We start from the raw sequence: 18,755 nt of genomic DNA on the forward strand, positions 1-18,755 counted from the left end.
CTCGTATAAATGTTTTTAAAAAGATTTATTTATTTGAAAGGCAGAGACACAGAGAGAGGGAGAGACAGAAAAAGAAAGAGATCCTCCATCTGATGATTCATTCCTCAAATGACTGCAATGGGCAGGGCCGGGCCAGGGCGAAGCCAGGAACTTCAGCCAGATCTCCCAACGGGGTGCAGGGGCCCAAGCACTGGCCATTGTCTGCTGCTTTCCCAGGTGCCTTAGCAGGGAGCTGGATTGGCAGTAGAGCAGCTGGGGCTGCAACAGGTGCCCATATGGAATGCTGGTGCTGCAGACGGTGGCTTCATGTGCTGTGCCACACGGTACCAACCCCGAAATAGTTTAATTTTTTAGAAGATTTATTTCTTTGAAAGGCACAGAGAGAGAGAGAGAGAGATCTTTTATCAATGTTACTCCCCAAATGGCCACAGTAGCCAAGGCTGAACCAGGCCAAAAAAGTCTAGAACTTCCTCTGTGGGTCTTCCACATGGTTGCAGGACCCAAGCACTCTGCCCTTGCTTTCCCAGGCCCACAGCAGAAAACTGGATTGGAAATGGAACATCCAGGACTCAAAATATCAACTTATTGGTTTGAACGGCAGAGCACTAGCAACAACACAACACACACACACACACACACACACACACAATTTTCCATCCACTGGTCCACTCCCCCAAAGGCTGCAGCAGCTGGTCCTGGACCTAAGTCAAGATGCAGGAACTTCATCCTGGTATTCCAGGAGGGTGGCAGGGACCTGAATAGTTGATCCATCCCCTGCTGTTTTCCCAAGAGCAGGGAGCTGGATCTGAAGTGGAGCAGTTAGGACCTAAACCAGTGCTCCGATATGGGATGGTGGTGTGGCAGGCGGTGGCTTAACCTGCAGTGCCATAACATCAGTCACCCAAGACTGGGACTTCTAACGCACTTTCTAAAAGACGTACATGCTAATTCAGTAACTACCCTCTCAGTTGCTATTGTCCATACAGTTGGAATCACATATGTTACTAGTACTACCATCGACACAATGATATTCACACTCAGGGCACGCAGGTTCAGAGCTGTACCACATATATTCCAACATGAGAGTTCTTGACTTTGTGACACAACATGCACCTGAAGACAGCATTAAAAAAAAAAAAAAAAAAAAGGCCAGCAGAGCACACAGACAAGTAATGAAAAGTGAGAGAAATTAGCTTCAAATACTCACTCTCTGGAAAACAAATAAATTGCTAGCAGCTGCCCAGGCATCCTCAAGGGGCAGGGGAGGGCCAACCTTAGATGTGCATGTCCCCTAAGTTTTAAAATGCTTCTATTAATCAGGTACAAAGCTTTGACTCAAGGTCACTGGAAATGAACTTGGGCTCAGAGGAAAAGTTTTCAGGGCACACCCGAACTGGAGCAAACTGCTGGCAAGCCCTTCCTTGAGCATCTTTTTTATCATCCTTCCTGGCGTCACAGGCTGAGGACCTTCCCAACCTCCTCTCTCCTCTTGGGGAAGTCAGTGGAGGTGCCTGAAGAGCTGAGCTGGCAGGGCAGGTGCACACAACAGGGCATGTAGGAGCCCATTGCCCTGGCTTCCCGCCTCGCCTCCAAGGGCTCGGGCAGGCATCCTCTGAGGCCAGGGGTAGGGCAGGGCCATGCGTTCAGGGCTTTGCGCAGGGCCCTTCACTACACGCTGCCTCAGCCTCCCCTCTGCTTACCACTCAAACCACAGCAAGGGTCACTTCCCAGTGTCACATCCAACTAGGTACAGTGCCTAAGCCCGAGCCTGAGGCTCACAGTTTAGTCGAGCACAGGTGAGCACAGCTTTTCTGGAGAGAGCCACCTGGTACGTGCTGGAGGCTTTGCAGATGTGTATATTCTAATAAAGCTTTATTTCCAAGGACATGGGAAAGAACTGGCTTAGAGCCCTGGAAACAAGTTGTCCCATCTCCTAGATAAAATCACACATGGTGCTTCTCTTCCGACAATAATGTACTACTCCTAGTTCTGGCCAGATAATGTCCACTCCCACAATGTTTTGTCCAGCAGGGTCCTGCTGTCCATAGATCATCCTAAGGTTTTAGTGGATGCCTGAAATCACAGGTAACACTCACCGCTAGGTATGCCATGTTTTCTTCCTATACAAACTTACAGTAATGCTCAATTTGTAAATTATGCATAATTGGAAATTAACAACAGTTCTAACAACATGCTGTAATAAAAGTTCTGTGATGGTGGCCTCTCTGTGTCACTCACCACGGTGGACTGGAGCTCCCACACTCTGGATCTGCAGCTGCGGCAGAGACAGCTGGAGTGCCCTGAGGAGTCAATATTTATGACCCACAGTTGCACATCAGCCTGATTGGAAATGGACAGAAGCCTGGAGGAGCCGACTCTGTGTCACTCAGAAACCTGGGCACAGAGCTGCTCTTACCTGCGTCTAATGGAGGAGGTGAGATCAAGAGCCGAGGGTCGGTGACAGCAGCGGTACAGAGGAGAGTGATCAATACGGCCTGCATGGCACCTGAGAGGCTAAAAAGAGGCCATGCTTCCCAAGGAACCAGATCTAAGTCAGCACTGAAGAACCCACTGTTTAATCAAGAGGGCTTTATGGAGACGAAGCGCCTGACTGCAGAACCAGAACAGAGGGCTATAAAAGCAGAGTAGCAGGAGCCACAAATCACAGAATTTCTTTCAGGTAGAGGAAATCATGGCCATTTCTTTAGCCACCTGTTGCATATTACCCCTGGGGAAAGTGGAAGCCCAAGGAAGGGGCAGGAACCTGCCCAACCAGCGTGTAGAGGAAGATCCTGGGCCACCTCAACTTCCAACCTGATGCCATTTCTGGGGGCAGGGGGCGGGGACAGTTGGATTTCAAAGGGAGCTTGCTGAAGGCATGGATGTTCACGACAGGAGATGAAGTGCTAAGAGGCTGGCTGCCCTTCAAGACAAGCTTTTCTGATAGGATGAGAAATGGTCCCAGGAAACATGCGAAATCTGCCAGGAAGAAGAGAGGGTGGCCCGTCACTGCTCAGGGGGCTGACGGGAAATGCACCGGGTAGAGCATCAAACGGCCGTCTTCCCAGGAGTACAGGTGCTGGTCTCTCATATTGTAGGCCAGCATGGCAAGCACAGACTGGGAAGTCCTGAACTCGAAATTGGCGTTGATCTGGGTCCCTCCAAGCAGATCAAAGGCAAACGTGACCCTCATGTCTCTGGTGTCCGTGACGTAGAGGACCCCGCGGGCGATGAAGGCATTGCCGGCCTTGGACTTGGGGTACGTGGTGTTCATGTGCTGCACCACGGAGAAAGTCCTTTCGTCCAGCTGTGCCACGACGATGCTGGAGCCATCCAGGCTTGACGCATAGATGATCCACAGGCCCCTTTCGTCCACGGCCAGGTTGAAGTACGTCTTGGAATTGGCGAAAAGGTATTTACGGTCAAAATAGAGGGCGTTTTCAAGCTTCAGCATTTCAGATGTTTCTTTGCCAAAATCAAATCTGAAATGTGTCAAGAAAAAAGAAAAAAAGAAGCAGACAGGAGTCACTATTTTTGTGGACAAATGTGGTTTGATGAGCTCCTCTAACCCAAGCAGGCGGGCCTGGAGGGAGGCCTGGGTGTGCGCCGTAACAGGGCCCCAATGCTGCAGGCAGCCAGGCTGTGCCGCACAGTGAGTGATCGCATAGTGAGTGACTGCTGAAGCCAGCACCTCCTGCAATCACAAGTGAGTTCACACGGAAGTGACCACTCCCTAGCCTGCAACCCAACCCTCAGGGGATGGCTGACCCCTGTGGAAGATGACCCAGCCCAATCCTTCCAATGTTACAAATGACAAAGAAGGCGTGGTTGGCCCATGAGTGCAAATGTAAGCAGCGGAGCCAGAGTTTGAAGGACAGAATTCCAAGCTGGACGGGACGGGGGTGAGGGTAATTCCTTCATTGTATCCTGTGATTTTAAGGGAACTCTGGATTACATTTTTTTCTTCTCCTTTTTAAAAAATCTTTTATTATTATTATTATCATCATCATCATCATCATCATTATTTTATGATGCAGTTCCATAGGCCCCTGGGATTCCCCTTATCCCCTCCATTACATTTTTTAAGCAAGTGAATTTTGGCGCAAAAGGTTTCCAACTCCAAGGATTCAGAGATGATCAGGCTGAAAGTAAACCCCCAGAGGGCGCCACTGAGCAGCGCAAGCAGAGACTCGGGGTCTGTGGCTCAGCATCTGAGCTGAACCTCGCAGCAAGCTTGAGAAGAAACCACAGCAGGAAGGGGTGCTTGGGGAGGGCCTGGCCTTCTCGGCTCACAGGGATTCGCCTTCCTCTGGGTGATGGGACTTAGTCCTGCCGTGTGCCCAGTCTGGCCTTGGCACCTGCCTTGCTGGGCGAGGCTCCTTTCTCCCAGCAAGTGCAGGCTCTAATTCAGATCTGCCTCTCCTGCTGCTCCCAGCCTGTGGCCAGGCAGAGAGCAGGGGCTGGTTTTGGGTCAGTGGTCCTTTGCTCCAGGCACAAGCTCCAATTGAGTTGAGTGGGAGGACAGGTAGAGATGACAAGGGAGCCCAGCAGAGGGGGAAGAGGCCTGGGAAGGGACACTGCCTACTATAGGCTGCCTCTGCCTGGCACTGCTGACCTCCCTGCACATTGCCTTAGGTGGTTGCCCCCAACTCAGTCTGGGCTCTCTTGTGCTGGGAGCGTGAAGGCGGAGGGGCCCAAGGACCCAGTTGCTTTGAATGCCCAAGACTGAGGCATTCGCTGCAGTCGGCAGATGCAAGATGCTCTTTCAAATAAATAGATAAATCTTTTAGAAAAAGAATTTGCCACGAGAGCAGGACTCCTCTGGGAGAGCTGTGAGGCAATGGCCGGAGGGCTTGCTGCTTTAGTTAAGGGGCAGTCCGGGTCAGGGGGCCAACTTGGGGAGGGGGCACAAGAGCGGAAGCATGAAACGAGGGGTCTTGTGCCCCTGCAGTGCCTGCTGATCTGCCCATGGTGACGCGGTTCCATCCCAGAGGCCCAGAGCTGCAGCAGCAGCTGCCCAGCCACTGGCCTGGGCACAATGCCTCCAGGTGACCACCTGGGACTGCAGAGAGAGCGGGCCTAGCCTCGGACTGCACTGGGAAGACAGGGCATTCCAAAGGCAAAGTCTCCATCCTGGAGGTGCAGTCCCTGGTCTTCACTCCCAAAGGTTTCCCAAACAAAACTGGTATTTAGGGGAGCAGCCCTGCCCATCCAAATTCAAGATGACTTGCCCTTGGCTCTGACTTTCCTGGAGTGGAGGGTGAATGGATCAGGCAGGAGCTGGGTCACGGGCTCCCTGCGGTACTCTGCAGTTTGTTTAGTTGACTGATGCTGGTTTACCTGTGACTGTGCGCCAGCCTTAGGGATGTGCAGATGACAAAAACACAGACCTGACCCCTCAGTAGCTCATAACGGCACCACATGGCAGGTGCTGCCCGAGATACATAGTCCCATGGTGCTGGTACAAACGGAGCAGGCGCTGTGGGGCCGAGCGACTCACCTCACGATGGTATTGGAGCCTCCCTTGTGGTAGTAAAGGGAGTTGTTGTAGATGGCATGGCCACAGCCGTGGAAATAATACGGCAGGTGGATGAACGTGCAGCTACCGTTGAGGAGTGAGGGCTGGTCTTTGAACTCCTTCACCATGATGCCTGTGGGGAGAAAGCCAGCGACAGCTGCTGCAAACTGCCCAGCACCCGCAGTTCACCGTGAGTGCGTGGCTGCAGGGGGTTCAGAAGGAGAGGAGCCGAGAGTGCCATGTCCCCTCAGGTGCCCTGGGCCTTGTGAAGACCCTGACATTCCCACCCTGCTGGTTCAGTTCTCCCAGTGGAACCGTGAGCTGTCTCTCAAAGCTCACGGCTATAAGGATTGGTTCTGCTCCTCTGGAGAGACCTGGGTACTCTACCCCTGCACCCTACTCTGAGATGTTCTATCAAAGCCATGTTGGGGCTCAGAGAACCCTCTCTCCCCCAAAACTGTGTGTTCTGGCATGCTAACCATCTAGCCCGAAAAAAAGTGCGCACTGCTCCTGCCCGCACAGGTGCAGGGAGACACCCACAGGAATTCCCTTATCTGGGTTCACACTGCAACAGCCTCTCCATCACACCCTGCACCTCCTTATCTGTCTCTGCAAAGACAACTGAGGAATGCACCCCCTCCCCACCTCACCCCACCCTGGCCAGGCCATGCCCTTTGCTAGATCCCTTCTGTCCTGTGGGCCCGTTCAGATTCCAGCTCATCCCTGTCTCCCCAGAGATCATTCAAACACTTCAACATCCTTGCTGACAGGGGTGTGGGGTGGGAGACCACCCTCCCATCACCTGTTCACCATTCTGCATGTCTTTTCTCCTCTGGCTCTTTCCCACTGAATTCCAGGGATCCTCCGAAGTCAGAATGGAAACGTCCCCTCTTCGCTGCACTGCACAGGCCCATGTGTGTGTTTGGGGAGATAGGGTTCCCTCAATCTGCTCACGCTTTCTGCTGCAGCGGCTGCCACTGCACCCACATTCCTTTTGAGCCCCAGATCCTTCGGAGCTGAACACCCTGTGGCAACTGTCAGGTGACCTGCCAGCCCCAGGGAAGAAAAGCAGCCACTTCTCACTGCCAGGTGCCTTCTGCAATAGGGTTTTTGTCACCACCATGGGCAATCCCTGACCGCCCAACTCTAGGATAGTATGATGGTTCATGAGTAGATGCAGGGTGAGGGCAAGGTGGCCTGTCACCTTCTCCTCCGGGCCCTCTGTCCTGCCAACAGCTGAGAAAGATGGCTAAAGGTATTCTCCTGGGGGAGAGCCAAAAGTGTAGCAAGATGGGCAGTGCACCAAGAATTTTATCTTTGGGGGCTAGTGTTGCAGTAAAGCAGCTTCAGCTGCTGCTTACAGTACTGGCATCCCTGCTAATGCCCCTGAAAAGGCAGCGGGTGATGGCCCAAGTAGTTGGGTCCCTGGCACCCACATAGGAGACCAGAACAGAGATCTTGGTTCCTGGCTTCAGCCTGACCCAAGATCATTTAGGGAGTGAGCCAGCACATGGCAGATCCCCCCTCTTTGTTTCAAATAAATAAATATTTTCTTAAAAGATTTATTTATTTCTATTGGAAAGGGGGATACAGAGATAAGGGGATACAGAGATCTGTCCACAGATTCACTCCCTACGTGGCTGCAGTGGCTGGAGCTGAGCTGAGCTGATCTGAAGCCAGGAGCCCAGAGCTGCTTTCCGGGTCTCCCATGAGGATGCAGGGTCCCAAAGCTTTGGGCCATCCTCTACTGCTTTCTCAGGCCACAGGCAGGGTTTATGAACCGGTACTCATATGGGATCCAGACACATGCAAGGTGAGGACTTTAGCCACTAGGCTATCATGCCAGGCCCAAATAAATAAATCTTTAAAAAAAGAATTTATCTCTGATACTTTCACTTTGTGTTTAACAGGTTGCAAGGCATAAGACATCATGCTATTTCTTTACTTTTAAATACTTTGGTTAAAAATGGATAAAGTTGGGGCTGGTGTCATGGCTCAACTCATTAATTCTTCATCTTCAAGTGCTGGCAGGCCATGCGGGCGCTGGTTCTAATCCTGGCTGCTCCCACTTCTGGTCCAGCTCCCTGCTTGTGGTCTGGGAAAGCAGCAGAGGATGGCTCTCAGTTTGGTACCCTGTACCCATGTGGGAGACCCTGAGAGCTCCCAGCTTTGGATTGGCTCTGCTCTGGCCATTAAGGCCATTTGGGGAGTGAACCAGTGGACGGAAGATCCTTTTGTCTCCCCTTCTGTCTGTAAATCTGCCTTTTCAATAAAAATAAACCTATATTGCAAGTCCCCAGTCATGCCCCTGTGACCCGAGCTATAAGGCGTACCACTAGCATGTTCAAAAGAAGCCAGTGTTTTACCCACTCCCTTATCCTTCAGCGGGGGTTTCAGGTGCAGAGACAGAATAAGTTTGAAGATGGGCCATGGGCTGAAAACGCACTTAGAGCACACATGTAGAGCTTCTGTCAGAGTACCTGAAAAGTGTTCAGTCACCCAGATGCGGCTGTCACTCTTGTTAGCAGACTCTCTGATCCAAGTCCCAAATGTCTCCTTCATCTTGAAAACTTGGGTTGGGTTTCCGATGGACGTGATCATGGATTCTGTTGGCAGAAGAGAAAAAGAGTGGAGAGTTAGTAACCTGCCCATGACGACTTTAAGGCATCCAGCTTAACAATGGGACACTGTGCTTTAGTACCTGCTCGTGGGGAGTGACGTTCACTGACTTTCTCATCAACTTTTCCAGCCAAGGTATCATCGTTGGGCACGGCACATGTCTCACCTACAATAACAGCAGCAACATTACCCAGAGCAGATAGAGTTGGCACTGGGAGATGCGTATAATGTGACAACTGCTGCTCCCTACTCCTTGCTCAGGCCTAGCCCCCTAAGCTCTCCCTTTACGAGAAGCCCACTGAGTTTCTTGAATCTGACTTTTCGGCAAACTTAAACTGAATGTTTCTAATTTTGTTCCCTTGCTTGGTAGGTTCCCAACAAGCTTTCTCTGACCACAGTTGCTAAGAAGCAATCCTGGTAGGATGGCAATGTCTTAGTTTACCTTGTGTTGCTACAATACAACACCACAGACTGAGCACTTTAGCTTTTCAAAATTGAAATTTATTTAAGAGATGAGAGAAGACTCCCAAGGGCTGGGATTAGGCCAGGAGCCAATAACCCAATCTTATTTTCCCAAGTGGGTAGCAGGGACCTAAATATTTGTGCCATCACCACTGCTTCCTGAAGTCTGAATTAGCAAGAAACTACAGAGCAGCGCCATGGCTTGAGTTCAGGCTCTCTAGTAGGGGTTTAAACACCTGGCAACAAAGGACTCACTGGTAGAAGGCAGGGGGGAGGAGCATGGCTTCTGGTTTAAGCATCATTCATAACCCTGGGCCAAACCTCTGCCCACCCAGAGGCCACCTGAGGGTCTCTGGCTGCAGAGCCTTTGGTCAACCAGAATTCTGCAGAAGTTCAGGTCAGACTTGCTCTTGGGCACGATCCCTGCTCAGGCCATTTCCCAGGGGGGAGCTGAGCAGAGGGCTGAGGCTAGCAGCAGGGTAGAACTGGCTGCCAGCCACCGAGTTGTTTTGCTATGAGTGAATGGGGTGCTGGCTGTTGGGTACAATGATGAAGAGGCTCTGTTTGTTGGGGACAGAGTGGCGATGTGCCCACTTTCAGGAGGAACGGTGCACCCCCATTCACCTGCAAACCCTTTAGGAAACTCCAGGCGGGATCCTCCTCTACATTTTGTACTGAAGTGCTGGCCTCAAGCAGAACCGCCTTGTGGTTTATAGCCAGACAGGTCCTGGATGCCTCTTCTGGGACCACATTCCCAAATCACCCAAGAGGTATTTTCCACTAGTGGGACCCTTGATTTCTAATTAGCTTTCAATTTCATGGCCACTCCCGCTATAACTTAGCTGAAAGACCAGCAATGATCAGGTAATCCTGGTCCTTGGTTGGCCTGGGTCAGGCCTCAAAGTGTGAATTTCTATCTCTGAGGGTATTCTGTTGGCAGTCAGGAAGACCTGGGTTTGACCCTGTGTTATCACTTACTAACCAAGTTCTCTTGAGAAAGCTACTAAGCCCCTTGGGTTGATTGTTTTGGATCAACACGTTACAGAACATAATGCACCCACTGTTAGAGTATTGTTGTAACAATTAGATGAACTAACTGCTGAGCCTGGTGAACCATCACCATTCAAGTCAGTGGCAGTGGGTGGGTATTAGCACTTAAACCCTTGGTTAGGTTAGGATGTTGGAGTGCCTGGGTGGGGGACCTGACTCCACCTGCCATCACAGCTTCCTATTAACATGCATCCTAGAAGGCACCAGGTGACAGCTCAAGTGGTTGGGTCCCTACAACCCACCTGGGACAGTCGGATTGAGTTCTGGCTCCATACTCCAGCCACTTCAGTTCTGGCTGTGGAAGGAATTGGGGAACGAAACCAGCAGATTGAGAGCTCCCCACCTCTCTGTTGACAGTACTGCTGTCGTGGCTATTTGGAAGGAGTTAACCCATCGGAACTTCCCCAGCAGCTCCTGACAGCAGTAAAGCCAGTCATTGTCCCAAGATGGCATTACTGGAAAAGTGTACAGTTCAGCCTCCAAACCTTTACAGAGGAGAGGAAAGAGGAACAGCAGCTATGGTGAGGGGGCCTAGTCTGGCGATTAAAGAAGGCTGAGAGATGAAAGAGGGAGGGAGGCCCACTTCTAAACCTGCCTCCAGTTCCCAGCCCAGGGCTGCCTCTCAGCTCTCCCGGTAGTATGCTGCAAGGGGGATGCTCCTTTGAGCAAACTCTCCTCCCTCTTTCTCTTTTTTACATCTGGTCACACACCCTGGGTGGAAGGGCTGTTCCCGGGTGGGGGTTGCTGACCTTCGCATTGGCCAGTGAACAGGTGTGGCTGCCGCGGGCCTTTGCCTCTCCTGTTTCCCGGAGGCCCGGGTGGACCAGGAGGGCCAGGGGGACCAGGGGGACCGGCTGGGCCTGGGTCACCTTTGGCACCTAGATATGGAGAGAGAGAGAGAAGGGGAGGGCAATTCAGGAACAAAGGAAGAGCTCTGAACAGAGATCCAGCTTCGCCTGCAGGCAATGGACCAGTCATCAGCCAACGAGAGCTTCCCCTTAGGCCACTCCTTCCCAGAGCTGCTTGTCTACACTGGGCAAAGGGCCAGCCACAAGGCAGGAATTGTGCTGAGTTTTGCCAGACCCCCATCGTTTTTCCATATAACTCCATGGCTGGTAGATGTAACACATCCAGTAACCGTGTCTTGGCCAAGTTCATCAACTTGCACAGAGCCAGGACTCAGGGAGCTTTCCTGGCACAGGGGACAGGCTTGGTCATCTGCAGTCAGGGTTGTAGAGCTCTGCTGGGTGCAGAGAGCTCCTGGCACCCTTTGGCTTCATGACCTTGGGCAGGGAAATCAACCCTCCTGAGCCTGTTTCTTTACTGGGTCTCAAAGTCTGTGCTCAGAGAGATCCACTGAGGGCACTGCTATGTGTTAATTCGGCAGTTGTTCTCCCTACATACCTGCAGGTGGCCATGGCCCTAGCTTCCTGGACCACTGCTTGGGAGCTTTGCAATAAAGGATGCAGTCTGTGTGCTCCCCAGCCCTGTTTTTCCCCAGGTTCTGAGCTGGGAATGGTGAGCAAAGACCTCCCATTCAGACCAAAGAAGCCTTTTCAGTCTTCCTGAAGGAGACAAATGGGATGGTAGGGGCTGAAGCTGCAATACTGTCCCCTCTGGACCAGGCAGAGCCAATGGGGGCGGGCCCTCCTGCACCTTCCCCACTCCCCACCAGGGGGCACACTCCACTCTGGCCTGGTTTTCTTTTCTTTTTTTTTTTTAAAGATTTATTTTATTTTTATTACAAAGTCAGATGTACTGAGAGGAGGAGAGATAGAGAGGAAGTGGAGCTGCCGGGATTAGAACCAGCGGCCATATGGGATCAAGGCGAGGACCTTAGCCACTAGGCCACGCTGCCGAGCCCTGGCCTGGTTTTCTAAACTACAGTCAAGGTCAACTCAAGGATGGCTTGTCATCACCCCCAATTTGTGCAGTGGCTTGACTGGGGTGGGGGTTGGGGGATACAGGACTCCAGACTGTCAAGTTACAAAAAAAAAAAATTGATCTATTTCATGAAACTAGATTTTAAACACACAAATAGTTTTCAGTGTCATGCATTCTGCTTCTCAAGGTCCCCTGTGTTTGAAAACCAATAAATTGTGTGCTCCCCATCCTTAAGGCTCTGCGAGTTCCTCACCCTTCTGGGTGCTGGGAGGGTGCCTGATTCAGGCTCTTGCCTCTGAGCACCTGTGACCATCCTCGCTCCTCGAGGGCAGGTATCACATCTCACTCATTTTCCAACCAAAGTCACAGGCAAAGTCTCTGATTCCTAAGTGGTCTCTTTGGTAGTCAGTAAGTGCTGCTTGAGCTAGCCGGGTGATGCAGATGGCCTCCAAAGCTCTGTGTGGATATAAAATCCTCCTGCCTATCCATCCTCAGTGACCATCAGTTGTCACCTGTTCTCTCTGCCAGGCGACTGTCTCGGTGTGGCTTGCTGCACCCATCTCCCTATCCCCCCAGAACTTTCTCACTTACAAACACCAACTCTCTGCTTGTACCCTGAGCTAGAAAATCAGCTGGTGCAGTCTGCCCTGATTGTATGCCAAGAGGCAGAGGTCCAGGACCTGACAGGGATCCATCTTGAATTTCTGTCCAACGTCCTGAGAGACACAGTCAGGCATTCACCTCCTAGTCCTGTACCGGACCTCGCCGCATTTCATTAAGCACTGAGCAAAGGAAGCCTGTTTCACCCCATCCAGTGCCACTGCACAGCTTTTAAATCTGAATCATAAGCCTGACTTGCATGAGGCTCCCAGCTCTGAGCTGCCATGGGTAGTAGCGTGTGCTGGCTGATTCTGAAAACACCGACTGCAGAACCTGTTGCCGTACAGATGGCCCCGTGCAGCCAGCGTGGGTCTCCGAGGAAAAGCAGCAGGCAGGCCTCAGGGCCCCAGGGCCTCACCTGACAGAAGTACATCATTGGACACATCTCCTTTGTCTCCCTTCTCCCCCTTCTGCCCGGGCGGGCCCTCGTTCCCAGTGGAGCCCAGTTCACCGAGGTCTCCCTTCTCTCCCTTTTCTCCGGGATTTCCGGTGGCTCCAGGTGGCCCTGAGGAGGGGAGGAAATGACATATTAGTTCTGTTGTGCAAGGAATTCTGAACAGCATTTTGTGATCTTTGTATGTCCCACTGAAGGGGGCCAGGAAGCAGCTTTACAAACACACACAAAACCTCGTTAGGGCAGCAGGGGCGCAGCTTCATAAAAGAATCCCCCTCTGCAGGTGGGTAGCTCTGAGAAAGAAGGCAGCCCGAGCAGTGAGTCCCCCACGGTGGCCATAGTGGAAAGAGGGTAGGAGTCCTGATTAGAGGCCTGGCACTGTCCCCACCAAGGCTGACGGGGTCACTGGGCAGAGCTTGTTTGGTGCTATTGCAGTGCGTGTTATTCACGTGACTTAAGTCACTCTCTACCACCTGTCTATCGAGATCGGCTGTGCAGTTACCCTTCCAGGAACTTTATTAATGATGTCGAGACTTGAGGCACACAGCAGGTAAAGCCAATGCTGCCAAGGGATCCCCTCTCAGTGGCCCTCCCTCAGACCGTCCAAAGGGAGACACTTTCAATTCCAAGAGCAGTATGGGAAAGGCTGCCCATCAGTAGTGATGGCAGTGGTGTGGACAACCATAATAGGGGAACATTCCGGCTGCTTTTGGGAGGCGGGACTCCCTAAGCAATTGCTAATCACTTACACACGGCTGGAAACCAGGCGAACTCTAGGTAATAGCTCGTCTCTGCTCCGGGCCAAGGGTGGCACAGTGGCACAAGGCCCCTCCCAACTCACTGCCTGGAAATGGGTCCTGGCAACACAGAGAGGGAGAACCCACAGCTAGATGAGGAGCCAGAACCTTGGGTGCCTGCCACTCAGTAGGTGGCTAGATTAAGATAGTAGATATATCTCTGCTCTCCCTCCCCATTTCTGAGTAGCATAGAGAAATATTACTTCACCCTAGAAGGTGTGAGGAAGACGGGAAGTATAACATATTAAGATCATAACTGGTAACTCGTAGACAACAGACTCGAATCAGCATTAGACAATAGCAAAACTACAAAGGCATATAGGGGGAATCAGGAGCAATCCTAACAACCTCTTAACAGGAGGTCATATGCATAGAGCAGGGAGGGGTCCCCAGAGTGGAGCAGGCGGACAGGAGGAGACTTGTATCCCAACCCTGAAGACTCCCAGATCCTCACCAAGGACTATCAGTATGAGCACCGAGGACTATATCCCAACTGCCAAGGAGACTATGGGGAAATGGAGTGCCTTCGGAGGCCAAGAACTCTGAGGTCACCCATTCCCATTTGGATCTACCACATGGGATGGAAGAAGCCTAAATCCTGCCTTGCAGGATCCAAGGTCATCGGAACGACAACCAGGAGCACTGAGCAGTCCGCAGAAACAGAAGAACAGTAAACTTCCGTCGGGACTAGGGAGAGGAGCTTTCTCTGGTCCTTGCCTGGTTCTGACTTTGGGTCCCCACACTCTCTTGTAATGACCATCAGGATCGCTCCAGAAACCCCTCAAAACAAACAAACAAACAAGCAAGCAAACAAAAAAAACTAGAATAGATACTCAGGGAACAAGGAAAGCTTAGAAACAGACAGAAAATGGTCAGCGGGGATGCACTTATAACTCACTTATAACTGACACAAAGACTAGTTACTCCTCACTGGGGTATTGAAGATTTCTCTGCACACCCTTCCTAAAACTGTTCACCTAAACTGTTGACATATGCCTTGTTAGAGTTATAGAGTTAGACTACATGAAACACAACCAGGTTCAGCAAAATCATGCTTCAACGCTATGAACTGCTAAATACTAAAATTAAAATAGACATGAGACAGCTGAATAGTAATCTATAGCCATTTTAAGGTGTATAGAACCCGGTTGTATATAAACTAATAATTGAAATGTCAATGTAGAAGTCACAGGATGTGGTTCAGAACTTGCATTCTTTTTTTTTCTCTCTCTTTTAACATATTGGTTACTCAATACCATGTCAACTAATTCCATAACGTTACAAATTGTGGCTGATGTTATGTTGGGGCTTTTAATTGATTGGGATGATACTCTGCCAGCTCTACCTTCAGACCAGAGATGGTCTCCCCAAGAAGCCATTGAACTTATCTGTACAATAAGATGCCGGACTCTATGCTTGGTATATGCTTGCAATGAAAGAATCTCAACTGAATTTGAACTGCAATAATGCAACAAGGTGGAGGAATCCACCATGGGGGGAGAGGTGGGAGAAAACCAGTGCCTATAAAACTGTGTCACATAATGCAATGTAATCAATAATAAATAAATAAATAAATTAAAAAAAAAAAAGATAATAGAGATAGTGGTGTAGGAATCCCTAGATACCTGCAGAGGGCACCCTTGGGTCAGTGTTTTAATAGTTTAAGCAAGAGGCAGAAAAGGCATCGGGTAAAATTAAAACAAAAACTCTCCAGAAGACTAGCAATGGAAGGAAATTTACTGTTTTTGAAGGGAATCTAGAAAAAACCTACAGCTGGGGCCAGCATTGGGGTGCACTGGGTTAAGCCGCTGCCTGCCACAGAGGCACCCCATGCAGAGTGCCAACTGGAGCTGGCTTCATTCTCTCTCTCTGCAACTCTACCTTTAACATAAATATATCATATTTTAAAAATATGCCTCTTTCTGTTTCCCCTCTGTCACTCTACCTTCCAAATAAATATATATATATTTTAAAACTCTGCAGCTAATATTATATTTAATGGTGAATGATTAAATATCTAACATTGAGAACAACATAAAGATGATCTATTTTCTTTTTACATTTTAAAAACATTTAAAAATATTTATTTTGAAAAGTTATAGAGGAAGAGAGAGACAGAGAGAGAGACAGAGAGACTCAAAGAAGTCCCTTGAGCATTTGGTGGACAAGTTGTATTTTGAGCTGAGAGTTCCCTTAGCATCAGACAGCTTGATTCTGAAGGCCCTGAATTTATCAGCAAGCAAACATGCACTGAGAGAGACTTCGATCTCCCTCCTTAACAGATTAGCCGGCAGAGGTAGATTACCACATGTTCGATCATGCAGCAGATTCGTTCACATCATTTCAAGACAGTTTGTAGTTTCACAGGAAAGGAGTTAACCTCTAAGTGGCCCGTTCCTGATTTTATTAAGTAACTCAAGTATCTGGCACTAAGGGAGGGAACATTAGAATGGTGAAAAGATTAAGGATTTGTTCATGGGAAATTTTTCAGTTTTCCTTTAAAAGGGAAAACAAAATCTCTTAGGAATTTGTTATTTATGTCTCAGAGAAATACAACACAAAAGTGCAGACTTATATTTGAGAATTAATGCTAACCCTTTGTGTCTAGGTTGAAGCTTCTTGTATTTGTCTAAAACAAGCCAGAATTTTGTATCTCCTTTGATAAAAAGTGTGTATAATGTAAAGTAGTGTTGCATATTCTTGTGCTGCACGTGGGCTGAATTTTTAGAAAATTTTTTAAAGACTTGAAGCAGAACCTTGTAATTTGTGTAAATGACAAGTGTAAAATCCTATCATAAAACACTAAAAAAAAAAAAGATACAGAGTTTCGAATACAATCAAGAAATGCAGCATTAAAAAAAAAAGTGAGAGAGACCCCCCCAGATAGCTGTGATGGAAGTGCTGGGCCATGCAGAAGCCAGGAGCCAGGAGCTTTACTTGGGTCTCCCACGTGGGTGGCAGGGACCCAAACATTCCCATGGACAGGGAGTTGGATTGAAAGAGGAGTAGTCAGGACACAAATAGGAACAATCATGGGATGCAGTGTAGCAGGCAGTGGCTTTGCCCACTATGCCACATACTGGCTCCAAGATAGTTTACTTTTCTCAACTTTATTTAACACTCTACTGGAGGCCCTAGTTAGGAAAATAAAATTAGGAGAAAGAAGGACAGGGCATACAGATGGGAAAGGATGATGTCAAAACAGAAAAGCCAGAGGCAAATGTTGGGGTTCAGAAGATGACATACCAAAGTAGGACCCTTTTTGGCATGCTAAGCATTTAACCTAAGCAAAGTCATGTGCTGCCTCTGTCCACCGAGGCACAAGGAGAAGGCGTGTGGAATCCCCTTGTCTGCATGAAGGTCGGACAACCTCCAGCCCCACCCTGAAATCTCACTAGCTGGAAGAAGGCTGGGAATGCAGCCAGATCATGTCTGGTCTGGGAAATCATTCAACTTCCAGGGGAACCTCTTTTTTTTTTTTTTTAAGATTTATTTATTTGTATTAGAAAGGCAGATTTCCCAAGAAAAGGAGATACAGAGTAAAAGATCTTTCATCTGCCGGTTCATTCCCCAGTTGGCCACAATGGCTGGAGCTGAGCTGATCTGAAGTCAAGAACCAGGAGCTTTCTCTGGGTCTCCCACACAGGTGCAGGGTCCCAAGGCTTTGGACCATTCTTTCCTGCTTTCCCAGGCCATAAGCAGGAAGCTGGAAGGGAAGTGGAGCAGCCGGGACTCAAATCAGCGCTGTTTTGGGATCCCAGCACTTGGAAGTGGAGGGTTAGCTAGTTGAGCCAACACACTGGCCCCAGGGGGAATTTTTCTATACACCGAGTGCTGTCTGTCTTTTGGACAGGCTCTCCCAACCAGTCCCACTTACCATCCCTGAAATGAAACTCCCCTTTCCTGTTCTTTCCCCTATGGGGAATAGGCCAATGAGCTTCTGAAAGTCGGTGGTCTGCTACATGGGAATCTGTTTGCATGCCTTTTGTCTTTTTTAATTCATCGCCAGGGAACAGAGGAGGAAACTTCCCTTTGTCTCTACTCAAATCTTCATGATCCTCAAACTCCACCATCAAGAAGACTTCAGACCCACTGCCTTCTCTGCCCTGCTGCTCCCCATGCCCCTTCTGATTTCTGGCTAAACAACTGCCCATGTGTCCTTTTCTTATGTCCCATCAACCTGGCCAATCCCTGTTCTAGAACTGTCATCCTTCTGGTATTGCAAACGTCTCCCCTTTAGGTTTAAAATCCAATCCCATGCATCCCACTGCTCCCACCCCTGCCATGCCAATAGCTCCTGCCTGCCCTGAGGGATTCCAGGGTAATCTTCCCAAGAGCATCACAGATTGGAAGGCTCCTAACTTGGAGGCCACTTAGAGCAACCTCCCACCCAATTCTAACATGTCTCTGTAGCATCGCTTGGCTCTGCACCAGCCCCTGCAACCACAGGGAGGTCATTTTGCCACAACACAGCCCAGTTCACACTGCAATCTGCTGAGGAACAGGGCTTGGTCATTATCTGATACTAGATTATTCCCTTTAAGGGATGTGGCAGTCTCCGCCTTTCAGATGCCCCAGAGGGGTGATAAATATCAACATGTGTCTACTTTTCTGTTGCTAGGGAACAGCCATGGATGGTCTCAACTAAGGGCACCTGGAGAACTCACGCTCCCAATGGCTGTTGGGAAGCATCGTGGACAGAGACATGGCTTTCAGCCAATTACACAAAACCTGTGTGTGCAAACCAGGATGTCCAGTTACAGTGAGAGTCAGAGCCCCACAGGCCCTTACCTCTGCCAGCTGGAAACCTCAGATGAGCTCCACCTCTCAGGGATGTCCCAGCTCAGAACGCATCCCTCACCATGGCATCAGAAACCCATGGCTCTAGGCCACCCTTGCCCAGGTCACCAGGATATCCAGCACTTTGGCATGTGGTCTGGAGGCGACTGTGGTATTCAGCTAGCCCAGCACATTGGGCAAGACTGACGCCCACTTGCAGTTTCACATGACGCAGGCTTAGCTGTGCTCAGGGCAGCGGTGGTATCTGCTGGTAACAGCAGGTTCATCTTGGTTAGACACTTGGTCACCAAACGCCTTCCTGCCCCTTCAGCCCAGCTCTCCTTCCTTTTGTTTGTTCTTTATGTCTGTTTCATTTTCTCTGGAGAGCTGTATGTGAATTTGGAAGGCAGCCCTCTGCTGGAGCAAGTGCTGAAGCCAGTGGAGGCCTTTGCCTGAGGGTGTATTTCTGACCTTGAGTTGGAGATGGGAGGACGATGGGTATCTGTTACTATTAGGGGGCTTTCATTAAGAAAGCATGGGGACAGTTTGTCCCCCACATAGTATGCCCTTGGCCTCTTGTGACCTATCACAT

The 18,755-nt window shown here is 49.9% G+C and overlaps 1 protein-coding gene across 2 annotated transcripts in view; it reads right to left on the bottom strand.

Annotated features, from left to right (window-relative positions):
* Positions 1-2,948: 2,948 nt before the first annotated feature.
* GLDN (gliomedin) overlaps positions 2,949-18,755 on the bottom strand; it is a 54,723-nt gene continuing 38,916 nt past the window's right edge. For both annotated transcript variants that reach the window (XM_058665858.1, XM_004578374.2), the window contains 6 exons: positions 12,552-12,698; positions 10,399-10,527; positions 8,220-8,303; positions 7,999-8,124; positions 5,501-5,651; positions 2,949-3,482 (listed from right to left, as the gene is read on the bottom strand). In XM_058665858.1, coding sequence (XP_058521841.1) covers positions 3,014-3,482; positions 5,501-5,651; positions 7,999-8,124; positions 8,220-8,303; positions 10,399-10,527; positions 12,552-12,698 — 1,106 coding nt within the window. In that variant the 3' untranslated portion in view covers positions 2,949-3,013. The remainder of the gene's footprint in view (positions 3,483-5,500; positions 5,652-7,998; positions 8,125-8,219; positions 8,304-10,398; positions 10,528-12,551; positions 12,699-18,755) is intronic.

This window comes from Ochotona princeps, chromosome 6, assembly GCF_030435755.1.
Source record: "Ochotona princeps isolate mOchPri1 chromosome 6, mOchPri1.hap1, whole genome shotgun sequence".
Taxonomy (NCBI): Eukaryota; Metazoa; Chordata; class Mammalia; order Lagomorpha; family Ochotonidae; genus Ochotona; species Ochotona princeps.